Raw genomic sequence first — 17937 nt, 5'->3', positions numbered from 1 at the left:
CTATTGTGTTAATTAAGCCTGGCTCCTAAGATATTTCATGGTGCTATGCTAACTAACCCTGTATTGTGTGAAAGTTCTATTGATGCTAATATGTGTTGTGAGTTAACACACTCTAAAGGTCAGACGTCTGACTTATGTTCACCCATAGGAATGTGTATTGTGTAGCAAGTGAGAATAGCTTATCGCGGAGTCAGAAAGTCTGTCTAAGATGTGGATTGAGGTGACCGTTACATATATGAAAGTATATAAAACCAAAAGGCAAAGCTTACTACTTACATCAATGTAGGAGGCATTTATATAATCTGATCTGGACCTCAGCACCACGCGAGAATCATCATCTAAAGAACCAAAGGAGAATCGGGATAACTCCAGAAATCCAATATTTTTATTTTATTTTGAATAGAAATGGGTAAAACCCAACCGGAACATAAAACGTAAGTGCTCATGAATGTCGGCATGATTTGTTATTAAAGAGACCTCTGTGATTCCCATGCTTTTGTGTCTCATGAACCAATGATGTGGATGTTTTTGATAATATGCAACTTGTTTTTTTTTTTAATTGAATAAATTGTTCATAGTGAATTCTGAGTTTAATGCACAATTCCTATTTCTGCATGATGACACTATTGAAATCCCTTGCACTATTCCTCCTTGGAATACCTCCAGGTAGTCATATTGTATTGCAGAAAATTACAGTGCTGCCGATTGAAAAGGAAAGGAAGCGGGGTCTTAAAATCCGATTGGCCAAGAGGAGAAGCGGTCATATTGGCCCCCGAGAAGGAAGCCGATGTGAAGCTGGAGATGCAGGGTGAAGCCGCTGAGTGAGCAGGAATGAGCCAAAGCTGCCTAGATTGGTCCACATGAACTGGCCCATATCTACTCTGCAGCAGAAAGTCCATTGGTTCATCATTTCAGCCTTCAGGAGAAGTCACCCAGATCGTCTGGTCATCCTGTGAGACCCAGCCGCACTGATTTTGGTCTTTCAGGAGCACAAGCACATCTGACCCACTGTTATACAACAGATGAGTCCATCTCACATGGTAAGAGTACCCCATCTTTCCTCTGTGTGAAGCAACCTTGAATTCTTCAGGCAAATCGGTCATTCAGCATCCAATGTTGTGATTTGGAGGAATTCTTTTACACTGTGTGTTCCCTATACATGGACTTTATATTATTGTATTTAGTTGTGGTCTCACCACTACATATATTGATTCATTTACTTTGTGGTCACTTCATTAGTTTACTACTATTTTTTACCATTTAGCGCTGCACTATTTATCAATTGTTTCTGTTACACTTTGTTGGCGTGCTGGCAGCTTTTTTGTATTCACTTTTGGGTTTAGCACAGTTTTTTTCCTTTTTTTTTACATTTCTACCCCCCCCCCCTTATCAGAGCTACATTTCCCATGATTCCTAAAGCTGTGGTTGGTATATGGGCATTTCCTCTTCCCAGGGCTTTTTTTCTCAGAGAATAGGTGCAGGAACTCCCTCCTTCTGTCACCTCTTGTGTCCACCTCCTACCCACCTCCAAGCACCATTCCTTGGTTCCACTCCCTACCCATCTCTGAGTACAGTTCCTTGGTTCCACCCCCTACACACCTCCGAGCACTATTCCTTGGTTCCACCCCCTACCCACCTCTGAGCACCATTCATTGGTTCCACCTCCTACCCACCTCTGAGCACCATTCATTGGTTTCACCCCCTACCCACCTCTGAGCACCATTCATTGGTTTCACCCCCTACCCACCTCTGAGCACCATTCATTGGTTTCACCCCCTACCCACCTCTGAGCACCATTTTTTGGTTCCACCCCCTACCCACCTCCGAGCACCATTCTTTGGTTCCAGCCCTCCCACCTCCGAGCACCATTCCTTTTCTCCGCCCCTACCCACCTCCGAACACCATTCCTTGGTTCTACTCCCTACCCATCTCCGAGCACCGTTCCTTGGTTCCACCCCCTACCCTCCTCCAAGCACCATTCATTGGTTTCACCCCCTACCCACCCCCCTACCCACCTCTGAGCACCATTCCTTGGTTCCACTCCTTACCCACCTCCGAGCACCATTCCTTGGTTCCACCCTCTACCCACCTCCGCGCACCATTACATACATTCAGATCTAGAGGTGCCGGAACTGCTTTCCCCTGCGTTCCTGCTGAAAAAAAGCCCTGCCTCTTCCTCAAGTAACAACCAACACATTAAAATATTAAAGAACTTTGCAAAATGTGTTATATGTGATAAACCCACAGAGGAGCCATCTGGGGTATTCTGAGGGCCCTGACCAATCCCCAACAGATGAGTTGGCAGGGGTCAGGCCCACTCAAGTACTCAGGGTCAGCTCAGCTGGGGCAGTGGAGTTGGGGTGGAAACCTGAGAGGGAGTGTTAAAAGGCTGTCGGAGACCCTTAAGGGTGTCCCACAAGTCTGGAATGGGCATGGCCTCGGTTGCGGAAGGGACCCTCTTCATGACACACAGATGTGTCCTGACCGGAGAAACAGGATCAGGAGGAGGACAGCTGGTGGATTGTAGCTGTGATTGCACACACACTTGGGTAGAAAAATCACATGCATGTTGGACTAATAGTAATATTATATAAATCGCCAACATAGTTGTGCAGTGCTGTCATTTCAAAACAGATCCACCCTTTGCAGGCACCTCTGATGTCTGGACATTGGTGGTGCCTTGCAAAGCCTATACAAGGCTATTGTGGACATCCTTGCACATTGGGTACTGTTAGTGGTTTACAGTTGTGTAAGTGATGCAGGGTAGGTCTCCCCTTTGTTAGCAGATAAAACAACCAGCACAATTCATTTTTGTTTATTAGCATTGAGAGTTATATGAGTGTAAAAGATTATTATTTGTGGCAGTACTTACACGGTAAAACCTTCTTGTATCGATTCTTAGCTTGGTTTACAGGGGACATGGCGACACTGCAGAGGTACATCAACCCACCTGGAAGTTCCTATACAAAGATAAAAAAATGAATGCCCATTGACAAATGTCTTTCATCTGTGTGACACAATAAAGTACAGTTGGGTAACCGTAAGTTCAAAGCCAGGCAGATGACAAAGTGCAGCTTGGCTTGGAATTTGAGCAGAGCATCATTATGCCTAAGTCAAGCCCCCTGCTCTAGTGACCCCTGTATTCCTCTGCCCCCAGAGACCCCTGAGTTCCTGTGTCCCCAGTTACCCCTGAGCTTCTTTGCCTCCAGTTACCCCTGAGCTCCTGTGCCTCCAGTTACCCCTGAGCTCCTGTGCCTCCAGTTACCCCTGAGCTCCTGTGCCTCCAGTGACCCCTGAGCTCCTGTGCCTCCAGTGACCCCTGAGCTCCTGTGCCAACGGTGACCCCTGAGCTCCTGTGTCCTCCAGTGACCTTTGAGCTCCTGTGTCCTCCAGTGACCCCTGAGATCCTCTGCCTCCAGTGACCCCTGCATTCCTCTGTCTCCAGTGACTCCTGTGCCTCCAGTTACCCTTTAGCTCCTGTGCCTCTAGTGGCCCCCTGGGCATCCAGTGACCTCTAAGCTCATGTGTCTCCAGTGACCCCTGGGCTCCTGTGCCTCAAGTGACCCCTGAGCTCCTGTGCCTCCAGCGACCCCCGTGTTCCACTGTCTCGAGTGGCTCCTGTGCCTCCAGTGACCTCTAAGCTCATGTGACTCCAGTGACCCCTGAGCTCCTGTGCCTCCAGTGACCCCTGAACACCTGTGCCTCCAGTGACCCATGAGCTCTTGTGCCTCCAGTGAACACTAAGTCACCAGTGATCCCTGAGCTCCTGTGCCTCCAGTGAACCCTGTGCTCCTGTGCCAACGGTGACCCCTCAGCTCCTGTGTCCTCCAGTGACCTTTGAGCTCCTGTGTCCTCCAGTGACCTTTGAGATCCTCTGCCTCCAGTGACCCCTGCATTACTCTGCCTCCAGTGACTCCTGTGCCTCCAGTTATCCTTTAGCTCCTGTGCCTCTAGTGACCCCTGTGCTCCTGTGCATCCAGTGACCTCTAAGCTCATGTGTCTCCAGTGACCCCTGAGCTCCTGTGCCTCAAGTGACCCCTGAGCTCCTGTGCCTCCAGCGACCCCTGTGTTCCAATGTCTCGAGTGGCTCCTGTGCCTCCAGTGACCTCTAAGCTCATGTGTCTCCAGTGACCCCTGAGCTCCTGTGCCTCCAGTGACCCCTACACTCCTGTGCCTCCAGCGACCCCTGTGTTCCACTGCCTCGAGTGGCTCCTGTGCCTCCAGTAAACCCTGTATTCCTGTGCCAATGGTGACCCCCTGATCCCCCATGTCCTCCAGTGACCTTTGAGCTCCTCTGCTTCCAGTGACCCCTGCATTCCTCTGCCCCCATTGACCCCTAAAGTTCGGTTTCCCCAATGACCCCTGAGCTTCTTTACCTCCAGTTACCCCTGAGCTCTTGTGTTTCCAGTGACCCCAGAGCTCCTGTACCTCCAGTAACCTCTGAGCTCCTGTGTCTCAAGTGCCCCTAAGCTCCTGTGTCTTCAGTGACCCCTGTGCTCCTGTGCCTCCAGTGACTCCTGGGCTCCTCTGCCTACAGTGACCCCTGTGTTCCACTGCCTCCAGTGACCCTTTGATATCCTGTGTCTCCAGTGACCACTGAGCTCCTGTGCCTCTAGTGACACCTGGGGCTATTATTTCTACAGTGATCCCAAAGTCTCTGTGACTCCAGTTACCTCTGTGCTCCTGTGTCTCCATTGACCCCATGTGCTCCTGTGCATTCATTGACCTATGAGCTCCCGTGTCTCCAGTGCCCCCAAGCCCCTCTTGTGCCTCCAGTGACCCCTGAGCTCCTCTGCCTCCAGTGACTCCCGTGTTCCTCTGCCTAAAGTGACCCCTGAGCTTCTGTGTCTCCAGTGACCACTGAGCTCCTGTGCTTCCAGTAAAACCCGGGGCGCCTGTGTCGCCAATGACCCCAGAGCTCCTGTGCCTTCAGTGACCCCTGAACTCCTGTGTCTTCCGTGAGTGACCCCTGAGCTCCTGTGCCTCCAGTAACCCCTGTGCTCATGTGCCTTCAGTGACTTTGTGACCTCTGAGCACTCCTGTGACCTGTGGGTCTCTAGCAGCCTCAGTTCTCCTGTGCCTCTAGCAACTCCAGCAAACCCAGTGCTCCTGTGCCTCCAGTGATTCCAGCAACCCCAGTGCTCCTGTGCCTCCAGTGACTCTGTGACCCCTTTGATTCCCTATGATATCCTTGACTCTTGATCATTCTCTTTTACCTCATGACCGATATGATTCCAGGGCATCGTGTGTCACCTTCTAATTTCAAAGCACCCTGTGCCTCCTGTGTCAGCCTGTACACATGTGACTCCAGAGCACCCTGAGCATCCTGTTTTACCAGGAGACCCTGTGACTCTAGTGCACCCTGTGTGCCCCATGTTATTTTGTGACTCCAGTATACCAAAAGCATCTCCATGACACTTGTGTCTCCACACAGCCCTAGGTATGCTCCTATATCTCTTGGATTGTCCCTCTTCCTGTGCCTAGGGACCCCTGTCCATGACATTACCTATATTACATAACACATATCTGCTCACTTCAACATAGGGGAAAGATACAATAAAACTGATACAAGAGTGTCTGCAGATGAGCCGATGTGTCCCAGAAAGTAAGGTGTAATGATATACTTGGCAACCTTGTGTGCCATATAGAGCACCTCTGACAGAAGCAACCACACATTATTTACCTCTAATTGTCCCACTGTGCCCAAAGTGTCTTCTGACCACAAACAATTCACAAATTTGCTGCATGAGACCATCAAGCTATGCATGCCGGCCACCTCCTACCTGGTACTCCTGGTAACGCCCCACAGATAAAATGGCGCAATCTTCCTCCTCATTTTCATTGGTGTCCACTATCTCCATCATCCGGAACCTCTTTACAACATCCAGGAATTTATCCACAGGGATATCTTTCTTCTTACCTAGAGAAATAAATTATCACTTTTTACTTCTAATGCCCCGTACACACGATCGGATTTTCCGCCTGAAAAACCTTGGATGTTTTTTCCAACGGAATTCCGCTCAAGCTTGGCTTGCATACACACGGTCACACAAAAGTTCTCTGAACTTTTGACTGCCAAGAATGCAGTGACGTCCAACACTACGAAGAGCCGAGAAAATGAAGTTCAATGCTTCTGAGCATGCGTCGAATTGTTTCCGAGCATGCGTCGGAATTTTGCGCGTCGAAATTGCTACAGACGATTGGATTTTCTGATAGGATTTTTTTCCATCTGAAAATTTGAGAACAATACCAGACCTGAAGGGCCTGGTAATTGAATTTGGGGGGACCCCCACGCTTTTTTTTTTTTTTTAGGAATGAATTCTCTCTGTATTGCCGGGAGCCGACAATTCATTATAGCCGCGAGTCATTTTTAAATTACTTTTTTTCCTTCAGAAATTACACTTTGTGCAGAGACAGTTCTAAGCACGGGAAACAAGCGCTACTTCACAGGCATACTTTACACCCCCCCTAGGTATGAAATTTAAAGGAACTGCTCTCAATCTTTTGTTGGCGGAAATTCCGACAGCAAAAGTCCAATGGAGCCTACACGTGGTCGAAATTTTCGTTCAAAAGCTCACATCAGACTTTTCTTGTCGGATTTTCCGATCGTGTGTACGGGCATAAGAAACAAATGACGGGATTGATCAAATGCTATAGAATTAGAATGATAGAATTCCAGTCTACGTATGGTACTGTGCAAGGGTTTTAGGCAGGTGTGAAGAAATGCTGTAAAGTAAGAATGCTTTCAAAAATATATATTTTTATTTTTTTATTTTTATCAATTAACAAAATGGAAAGTAAATGAACTGAAGAGAAATCCAAATCAAATCAATATTTCCCTGCCTTCTTTTAGGTAGACTTCCACACAGTTTTTGAAGGAATCAGACCTTCGCTAAAGAACTGCCTCTTACTATAGCCAAATATTTCACATTTTGATTCATCGGTCCAGAGTACCTGCTGACATTTTTCTGCACCCCAGTTCCTATGTTGTCATCCATAGTTGAGTCGCTTAGCCTTGTTTCCATGTCGGAGGTATGGTGGCTTTTTGGCCACAATTCTTCCATAAGGACCACTTCTGGCCAGACTTCTCCAGTAGATAGGTGTACCTGAGTCCCACTGGTTTCTCCCAGTTCTGTGCTGATAGCACTGCTGGACATCTTCCCACGTGGAAAGGAAGTAAGCATGATGTGTCTTTCATCTTCTGCTGTCAGGAAGGGCATGCCAGTACCCAAAATGGCAGGCAAAACAAGACGGCTTGTTACTTCAGCCACTGTCAGAAGATCCACTTGGCACTCATGCGACTCTGCACTCCTGCACCTCCTGTCTGCTCTACCAGGGGGCCTTGAGTCAGAGGTGTAAGAGAGGCCGTTGTAGTGATCTAATAAGTCCAATAAATGTAGTGATATAGATGTATAGTATGATGACTATAAATTACGTTGTTTCGCAGCAACACACAGGCTCTCCAGAGAATGCAATTTTAATTAACTGACTTCTAATACAGAATAAAGTCCAAATTCCACAGATGATACAAAAGTCCAACAGAGTAATTCAAAGTCTCATCTTAGAGAATGCATGTTCTGATCACTTCCAGATCAACATATGTCCATGCAGAGAATACATAGGGGTATATTCTCTGTACTTCTAGATCTGTGCCATGTTTCTCAGTGACAAGTCCAGACGGAATGCCAGCTTGACTGCCTCAAAAACAGGTCTCACACTGGAGGGAGTGGTTCCTCCAGGTCAACCAACTGTTTCCCTGAATGAAAACCCCCAAGTCTAATTACCATCAATAAATACTTCCTTATGTATGTAAGGAAGTACCAGGCCATCTCACACACCTAGGTAGTCTTATATAAGATTAACACATCAAAGGGTCCTCAGCTGTTCCTTTGATCTGTGTTTGACCACTAACCCCTTTGGTCAGAAAACACCCTTTGATGTGTAACATTGAATGCCTGTATGTATACCATGCCATACATATAACACAATATTTTAAATACCTACACATATATATTAATATTACAACAGCCATCCTCTGCATATCAGGCTCTACCGTCAGGTACGTGACAGCTGCATTAATTTTCCTTGGCCGACCACTGCGTCTACAGTCCTCAACATTGCCCGATCAATGGTTCTCTCAATGCTGAGAAACTGATGAGTCAAAATGTGAAATGTTTGGCTGTTTGTAGGGGGAAGGGTTGGAGAGCGGTACAATAATGAGTGGTTGCAGCCAACTGTGAAGCATGGTGGAGATTCCTTGCAAGTTTGGGGCTGCATTTCTGCAAATGGAGTTGGGGATTTGGTCAGGATCAATGGTTTCCTCAATGCAGGCAGATACTTATTTATAATGCCATACCATTAGGGAGGCGTGTGATTGGCCCAAATGTATTCTACAGCAGGACAACCACCCCAAACATACATCCAATATCATTAAGAACTATCTTCAGTGTAAAGAAGAACAGGGAGTCCTGGATGTGATGATTTGACCGCCAAAGAACCATGATCTCACCATCATGGAGTCTGTCTGGGATTACATGAAGAGACAGAAGGATCTGAGGCAGCCGACATCCACAGGATCTGGGCTTAGTTCTCCATGATGTTTGGAACAACCTACCTGCCAAGTTCCTTCAAAACATGTGGGCAACTCTACCTAGAAGAATCGATGGTGATTTGAAGGTAAAGGGTGGTCACACCATATACTGGATTGATTTGATTTGGATTTCTCTTCTTATCAATTACTTTTTGTTATTTGCTAAACAAATTAACTATTAACACTTCTATTTCTGACAGCATTCTTAATTGAGAGAGAGAGAGAGAGAGAGAGAGAGAGAGAGAGAGAGAGACAGACGGTAATACATAAATCACTTATAAACAATCTTTTTCCTGCTGCCTATATCCTGATTGAGAAGATCCACCATTTCCCGACACCAGGCAACTAGGGATGAGCCCGATTTTCGAGTCGAACGTAAGTGCAACTCGAACATCGGGTGTTTGCCTGTTCGCCGAATAGCGAACAATTTGGGGTGTCCGTGGCAAATTTCGAAAGCCGCTGAACACCCTGTTAAAGTCTATGGGAGAAATCAAAAGTGCTAATTTTAAAGGCAAATTATTATGATAAAAAAGTGTCCCAGGGGACATGTATCAATGCAAATAAAGACCCAAAAGCATCCTCCCTATGTTAAGGGCATGTGACCTGGTACGGTTCAGGAGGGGGGGTGCTATCTCGTCCCTCCCTCTTTTCCTGCAGCCTGTCAGGTTGCGTGCTTGGATAAGGGTCTGGTATGGATTTTTGGGGGGAACCCTATGCCATTTTTTTCTTTTGCCGCATGGTTCCCCTTTAAATCCATACCAGACCTGAAGGGTCTGGTATGGATTTTGAGGGGGATCCCTACGCCATTTTTTTTTATTTTGGTGCGGGGTTCCCCTTAATATCCATACCAGACCTAAAGGGCCTGGTATGGAATTTGGGGGACCCCCACACAATTTATTTTTTATTTAGGTTCGGGGTTCCCCTTAATATTCATACCAGACCCAAAGGGCCTAGTAATGGACTGGTGGGACCGATGCCATTTTTTTCAATGACTTTTATCTGTATTGCCGGGACCCAACAATACATTAAGGCCACAAGTAGTTTTAAATGAATTGTATTCCTTTAGAAATGTCATTTTGTGCAGAGACAGTTCTAAACACGGGAAACATGCACTATTTTACAGGCATACTATAGAGACCCCCCCCCCCTAGGTACGAAATTTAAAAGAATATTTAATTTTTTTTGTTTCACTTTAATCATCATTAAAATCACTGCTCCCGAAAAAAACGGCCGTTTTAAAAACTTTTTTTTTGCATTGATACATGTCCCCTGGGGCCATGTTCATGCCCCATAGACTTTAACAGTGTTCGAACAATTTTTTTGCCTGTTCGCAAGTTCTGGTGCAAACCGAACCGGTGGTGTTCGGCCCATTACAGGCAACAAATGAGAGAGTGAGGGTGTCACCCGGACAGGAAGAATCTGGTCTTCTATGGGTGGAACCAAAGAGCTCCTGAATCTGAGTGATGGTTAAAGGCAGTTTAGTTGGACCTTTTATATCCTCTTCCCCCAATATTTTCAACGTACCATGTCCAGGCTGAACCTTTAATTGGATATCAGATGACCTCATTACTTTGCTGTATAGAAAAGGGAGAATTATAGTTAATTGCTGTACATTCAAAGAAAGCAAAAAAAGAGAACAAAAAGCACAATAAGCCTGAGCATGCAGCTGAACCCTATCCAGAAAAAGAGGAAACCATGGATGAAAACTCATCAATTCAGGGAAGCCTATCCTGCCTTTAGCTAATAACCAAATCTTCTATTTCTCCTGTCAGTTCATTCCTCACAGTTAATACCTTTTGTTCCACCAGCCTGTCCCTATTAGATTGTAGGCTTGCAAGAGCAGGGCTCTACTAACCCAAAATCCATACCAGACCCTTATCCGAGCACGCAGCCAGTCAGAAAAAAGTGGGTGGGGACGAGCGAGCGCCCCCCCCCTCCTGAACCGTACCAGGCCGCATGCCCTCAACATGGGGGGTGGGTGCTTTGGGGCAGGGGGGAGCCCTGCGGCCCCCCCACCCCAAAGCACCTTGTCCCCATGTTGATGAAGACAAGGGCCTCTTCCCGACAACTCTGGCCACTGGTTGTTGGGGTCTGCGGGCGGGGGGCTTATTGAAATCCAGGAGCCCCCTTTAATAAGGGGGACCCCAGATGCCAGCCCCCACCCTATGTGAATGAGTATAGGGTACATCGTAACCCTATCCATTCACCTGGAGGAAAAAAGTGTCAATAAAAAAAACACACTAGACAGGTTTTTAAAGTAATTTATTAAGCAGCTCCGGGGGTCTTCTTCCGACTTCTCAGCCCTCTTCTCCCGCTTTCCGGTGCCTTCTGCCTTCTGCCGGACTCCTCCGCTATCTTCCAGGTCTTTTACTAGCATCGGCCCGGTCTTCTCCGTTGTCTTCTTCCCTGTTCTCTTCTTCCGATTTTGACACAACGCTCTCTCCCAGTGTAATGCCTTGTGCGCAATGACTTATATAGGCATTAAGGGGGCACCGGGTGATGTCACTCGGTGACTTTGCCCCTTATGGCGTCACAGTCTCGGGGCATGATGGGACTGTGACAGCATAAGGGGCGGGGTCACATCACCTGGTGGCCACGCCCCATGCCTATATAGGTCATTGCGCGCCGCGCGCATGGCATTACAGCAGAAGAGAGCGTTGTGTCAACATTGGAAGAAGAGAACAGGGAAGAAGACGATGGAAGAAAACTGGGCCACCGCTAGTAAAAGAGCTGGAAGAAGATAGCGGAGCAGCCCGGCAGAAGGCAGAAGGCACCGGAAAGCAGGAGAAGAGAGCAGAGAAGTCGGAAGAAGACTCCCAGAGTGCCCCAGAGCTGCCTAATAAATTACTTTAAAAACCTGTCTAGTGTGTTTTTTTTATTGACACTTTTTTCCTCCAGGTGAATGGGTAGGGGTACGATGTACCCCATACTCATTCACATAGGGTGGGGGGCTGGGATCTGCGGGGCCCCCTTCTTAAAGGGGGCTCCCGGATTCCGATAAGCCCCCCGCCCGCAGCCCCCGACAACCAACGGCCAGGGTTGTCGGGAGGAAGCCCTTGTCCTCATCAACATGGGGACAAGGTGCTTTGTGGTGGGGGGGGCTCATCCCCACCCTCTTTCCTGACTGGCCGGGCTGTGTGCTCGGATAAGGGTCTGGTATGGATTTTGGGGGAACCCCCACGCCGTTTTTTCGGCGTAGGGGATTCCCCTTAAAATCCATACCAGACCTAAGGGCCTGGTATGCTCTTGCCCATGCCGCTTTTTTATTTGAAATTTGGCGTGGAGTTCCCCCTCATGATTCATACCAAACACAGTGCCTGGTATTGGCGGGGATCCAAGTCGGATCTCCGACAATGTCGAGGGGACATTGTCGTTTTTTTCTCGAGATGTACAGTACCCTGTTGCCGAGAACCAGCACGATGGGGATTGAGCTGGAAACCCATTCTCGCGGGCAGGTACTGTATTGTTGCTGTATTGTCTCCCTTTATATTGTAAAGTACTGTGCAAAGTGTTGGCGCTATATAAATCCTGAATAATAATGATATTTACTAGGGTTGTCCCGATACCGATACCAGTATCGGTATCGGGACCGATACCGAGTATTTGCGGGAGTACTCCCGCAAATACCCCCGATACCGAAATAGAATACTTGCCCCCCCCCCCCCGCCGCCGCAAACCGGCCGCCTCAGCCGCGTTAATAAGCGTGCGGGGAACATTACAGCTTTCGTTTGAATAGCTGTATCTCCGCCGCGTATAGACACTCCCCCTTGCGCGGGATTGGACGGATGATCTGTCCAATCCCGAGCAAGGGAGAGTGTCTATACACGGCACGGCGGGGATACAGCTATTCAAACGAAAGCTGTAATGTTCCCCGCACGCTGATTAACGTGGCACGTGCGGCATCATCCAGGTATGTGGGACATGGCTGCAATATGTGGGGGGACATGGCTGCATTATGTGGGGGACGTGGCTGCATTATGTGGGGGACATGGCTGGAATATGTGGGGGACATGGCTGAAATATGTGGGGGACATGGCTGAAATATGTGGGGGACATGGCTGCAATATGTGGGGGACATGGCTGCAATATGTGGGGGACATGGCTGCAATATGTGGGGGACATGGCTGCATTATGTGGGGGACATGGCTGCATTATGTGGGGGACATGGCTGGAATATGTGGGGGACATGACTGGAATATGTGGGGGACATGGCTGGAATATGTGGGGGACATGGCTGGAATATGTGGGGGACATGGCTGCAATATGTGGGGGGACATGGCTGCATATGTGGGGGGACATGGCTGCAATATGTGGGGGACATGGCTGCATATGTGGGGGGACATGGCTGCATATGTGGGGGGACATGGCTGCATATGTGGGGGACATGGCTGCAATATGTGGGGGACATGGCTGCAATATGTGGGGGGACATGGCTGCATTATGTGGGGGGACATGGCTGCATTATGTGGGGGACATGGCTGCAATATGTGGGGGACATGGCTGCAATATGTGGGGGACATGGCTGGAATATGTGGGGGACATAGCTGCAATATGTGGGGGACATGGCTGCATTATGTGGGGGACATGGCTGCATTATGTGGGGGACATGGCTGGAATATGTGGGGGACATGGCTGCATATGTGGGGGACATGGCTGCATATGTGGGGGACATGGCTGGAATATGTGGGGGACATGGCTGGAATATGTGGGGGGACATGGCTGCAATATGTGGGGGACATGGCTGCCTATGTGGGGGGACATGGCTGCAATATGTGGGGGACATGGCTGCCTATGTGGGGGGACATGGCTGCCTATGTGGGGGGACATGGCTGCATATGTGGGGGGGCATGGCTGCATATGTGGGGGGACATGGCTGGAATATGTGGGGGACATGGCTGGATATATGTGGGGGACATGGCTGCATATGTGGTGGGACATGGCTGCATTTGGGGACACATTTAAAAAAAAGTATTGGTAATCGGTATCGGCGAGTACATGAAAAAAAGTATCGGTACTTGTACTCAGTCCTAAAAAAATGGTATCGGGACAACCCTAGTATTTACCACAGACTGCTCAACCAAGATTTCCTGAAGGTGCCATAGACATGACATGGGAGCTTTAGAATGCATAGGGTCCATTTATAAATGATGTTGCCCAAGATTCATACAACTTTCAACAATGTTTCATACATTTTTCCAACTGGATCGATTTATATATTGACCCCTTATTATAACTCTATATAATTTCCCTTCAACTCAGAAGGAGACATACCCTGAAGACCGGACCCTCCATACCACCACCAAGATCAGAAGGAGACATACCCTGAAGACTGGACCCTCCATACCACCACCAAGATCAGAAGGAGACATACCCTGAAGACCGGACCCTCCATACCACCACCAAGATCAGAAGGAGGAGCAGTAAAATCACAGCCGATATCGACCCGGCAATCATCTGAACTGTGCTGTCCGCAGGCTCAGGAACTGTCACCGCTAAAACAAAGAGAAATATTACTGGATCACATTTCTCCAATAAAGAATTATCTCATTATTCTTATCATCGCGCATATTCCAGGTGGACATTTGTTTAACCACTTCGTTACTGCGCCTGTTTTTCAGATTCAGTGTTTACGAGACTAAAACAGTTTTTTTTGCTAGAATATTACTTAAAACCCCCAAACATTATATATATATATTTTTCTAACACCCTAGAGAATAAAATGGCAGTCATTGCAATACTTTTTGTCACACCGTATTTGCGCAGCGGTCTTACAAGCGCACTTTTTTTGGAAAAAAAACACTTTTTTGAATTAAAAAATAAGACAACAATAAATTTTTCCCAATTTTTTTATATATTGTGAAAGAATGTTACGCCGAGTAAAATGATACCCAACATGTCACGCTTAAAAATTGCGCCCGCTCGTGGCATGGCGTCAAACTTTCACCCTTAAAAATCTCGATAGGCGACGTTTAAAAAATTCTACAGGTTGCATTTTTTGAGTTACAGAGTAGGCCTAGGGCTAGAATTATTGCTCTCGCTCTAACGATCGCGGCGATACCTCACTTGTGTGATTTGAACACCGTTTTCATATGCGGGCGCTACTCGCGTAAGCGTTCGCTTCTGCGTGCGAGCTCGTCGGGACGGGACGGGTCGCTTTAAAAAAATTTTTTGTTTTCTTATTTATTTTTATTTTATTACTTTTTACACTGAAAAAAAAGAAAATAAAATTTGATCACTTTTATTCCTATTACAAGGAATGTAAACATCCCTTGTAATAGAAAAAAGCACGACAGGTCCTCTTAAATATGAGATCTGGGGTCAAAAAGACCTCAGATCTCATATTTAGACTAAAATGCAAGAAAAAAAAAAAATTTGGAAATGTCATTTTTTCAAATGACAAAAAAAAAAAAATGTTTCTTTAAGAGGCTGGGCGGGACTGACGTTTTGACGTCACTTCCGCCCAGCAGAGCTATGGGGACGGGCGAAGGAGATTTTTCCTTCACTCGTAACCCCGCTCAGCTGCCGAACGGTCCCGATCTCCTCCGCCGCTACCGACGGCTCCGGTAAGCGGCGGAGGGCGCGGGACAGCGGCGGGAGGGGGGGGGCCCTCTCCCGCCACCGATAACGGCGATCGCGCGGCGAATCCGCCGCGGAGACCGCCGTTATCGTGTACAGGACCGTCGGCACTAAAGATGGATACCTCAGTTGTGGCAGCTGCTGCCGTTACTGAGATATCCATCTTTAAACACAGGACGTATTTTGACTATGGGCCAGTAACCAAGTGGTTAACGGGTTAACGACTGGCTCACGCCGATATACGCCGGCAGAATGGCACGGCTGGGCAAAGTGACGTATATTTACGTCACTTCGAATTTCCTGCCATGCAGACGCGCACGCCCCTGCCACGAGCTCCGTGACCGCGCCCGCTTGACCTGCAGACTCGATGTCCGCCGGTGTCCCGCGATCGGGTCACAGAGCTGAAAAACAGGGGGGAGAGGCCAGTGTAAACACAGCATCTCCCCGTTCTTCCTAGTGACAGGACACTGATTGTCTGCTCCCTCTCATCCGTACCACACTTGTGGCAACATGATTAGATATATATATTTTTTTATATTTAGCAAACACATTAAAATATAAATAATGGGGTCCAACATAGCTACCCCCAATGAAATTGCAATCAATATTAAACATATGATACTAAAAACATCTTAGTAAGTAGATAACAAATAAATGCTGGCCTGTTCTAACGCGTTTCGCAGTTAACAGCTGCTTCATCAGGGATACTGCGGAAGCATCACGACATATCAGGCTCGCAGAAACCGATAATATCCAAGGGGATGCCCTGCACAAGGCGTATGAACCCACCCCCCGACAAAGGCCCTGGGGGCGGGTGGCAATTTGGGCTCTGGACCAGCCAGAGGAGAGACGGGGGCCACAACCAGCCAGAACCAGAACAACACAGGCTTAGTGTGACAGCATTTCCAAGCAGGATGTGCAGCGGCAGTATACAGACAAATAATATACTATTAGCTAGATTCACATAGAGTTAGGCCGGCTTATCAGTAGATACGGCAACCTAACTCGGAATCTGCGCCGACCTAAGTTTAAGTGTATTCTCAAACAGAGATACACTTAAACCTATCTAAGATACGATGGCCTGCGCCGTCGTATCCTAGGGTGCAATATTTAGGCTGGCCGCTAGGTGGCGCTTCCATTGCGTTCGGCGTAGAATATGTAAATCACTAGATACGCCTATTCACGAACGTACGTGCGCCCGACGCAGTAAAGATACGCCGTTTACGTAAGGCATTTTCAGCCGTAAAGTTATTCCATCAAATAGCTGGACTAGTAATGTTAAGTATGGCCGTCGTTCCTGCGTCAAAATTTGAAAATTTTACGTCGCTTGCGTAAGTCGTCCATGAATAGGGCACGTCCACGTTGAAACCAATACGTCCTTGCGGTGTACTTTGCCGCAATGCACACTGGGATATGTACACGGATGGCGCATGCGCCGTTCGTAAAAAAAAAACGTCAATCACGTCGGGTCACAGTTAATCTACATAAAACACGCCCCCCACATCCTCATTTGAATTTGGCGCGCTTACGCCGGCCTATTCACGCTACGTCGCCGTAACATAGCAGGCAAGTACTTTGTGAATACAGTACTTGCCTAGCTAACTTACGGCGGCGTAGTGTAAATACGATACGCTACGCCGCCGCAAAGATGCGGCGGTCTTTTTGAATCCACCTATATGCATACAAAATATCATACCTTTAAGGAAGCCAGCATAGGCACACGATGATTTATTCACCTGGGGAAAAGGAGACATTTTTAAACAAAATACATTTAAATAAAGTTTTCAATTCATGTATAGATTTTTTCTTACAGTGGGTGTATATAGGCAATAACATGGGGGGCATTTATAACACAGCTCAACAACCTAAGGCACCGATTCTCAACCGTCATGAGACCAGAACATGGAAGATGCATCCAAAAACCTTCCATCAGGGAATGCAATTTTTTTTAAGTATATTTTAAATATAAATCACCCCCATGTGGTGCAGATTCCACCTGCTGCCCCCCCCCCAACCCAACCCAACAGCGCTGCCAGCTGCTGCTGCACACACACAAGGCGATGTTTCAGGATGTCATTTACCAGTCTTTTCATTTTCCGAATGAACACGGTGAGTGATCAGTACCGATTTCTCACTGTGTCCATTCGTAACTGAAGCCTAGCAAACTGAGTTTTACTATGCTTCAGTTTGTGAATGAACAGGAAGCCGATCAGCACTTCCCATTTATTCCTTGTCCAGTCTCAAACGTCTGTTTAGGCCCCTGATGTTTCACCAAAGCACCCCCAACAGAACTTTTCAAAATGTATAAAAAAATACGAAGAAAAAAAAAATGTACAAAATAATGAAACAAAAAAAAAATTGTAAAAACAAAAAAAATAATATGAAACAAAATACAATTGTAAAAAAATAATAAAACAAAAAAAATTGTAAAAAAATAATAACACAAAACAAATTGTAAAAAAATAATAAAATAATATGAAACAAAATAAAATTGTAAAAAAACTAATAAAACAATTTTTTAAAAAAAAAAATAAAATATGAAACAAAATAACAATTGTAAAAAAAAAATAAAACAAAAAAAATAATAATATGAAACAAAATAAAATTGTAAAAAAATAATAAAACAAAAAAAATAGTAAAAATAATAATAATATGAAGCAAAATACAATTGTAAAAAAATAATAAAACAAAAGAAAATTGTAAAAAATAATAAAATAATAAAACAAATAACTACCAACACCGTCCAATGCCCTATTGCCTTACTGACACCA

General features: G+C 46.6%; 1 protein-coding gene across 3 annotated transcripts in view; it reads right to left on the bottom strand.

The window, feature by feature from the left end:
* Positions 1-17937, bottom strand: part of LOC120924401 (receptor-type tyrosine-protein phosphatase S-like) — a 162766-nt gene that overhangs the window by 38776 nt on the left and 106053 nt on the right. For all 3 annotated transcript variants that reach the window (XM_040335351.1, XM_040335357.1, XM_040335366.1), the window contains 6 exons: positions 16863-16902; positions 13962-14082; positions 10115-10164; positions 5784-5920; positions 2873-2960; positions 277-338 (listed from right to left, as the gene is read on the bottom strand). In XM_040335351.1, coding sequence (XP_040191285.1) covers positions 277-338; positions 2873-2960; positions 5784-5920; positions 10115-10164; positions 13962-14082; positions 16863-16902 — 498 coding nt within the window. The remainder of the gene's footprint in view (positions 1-276; positions 339-2872; positions 2961-5783; positions 5921-10114; positions 10165-13961; positions 14083-16862; positions 16903-17937) is intronic.

This window comes from Rana temporaria, chromosome 1 (assembly GCF_905171775.1).
Source record: "Rana temporaria chromosome 1, aRanTem1.1, whole genome shotgun sequence".
Classification (NCBI taxonomy): Eukaryota; Metazoa; Chordata; class Amphibia; order Anura; family Ranidae; genus Rana; species Rana temporaria.
Note: the sequence above shows the minus strand (reverse complement) of the source record. Positions and strands in the feature narration are given on the sequence as shown.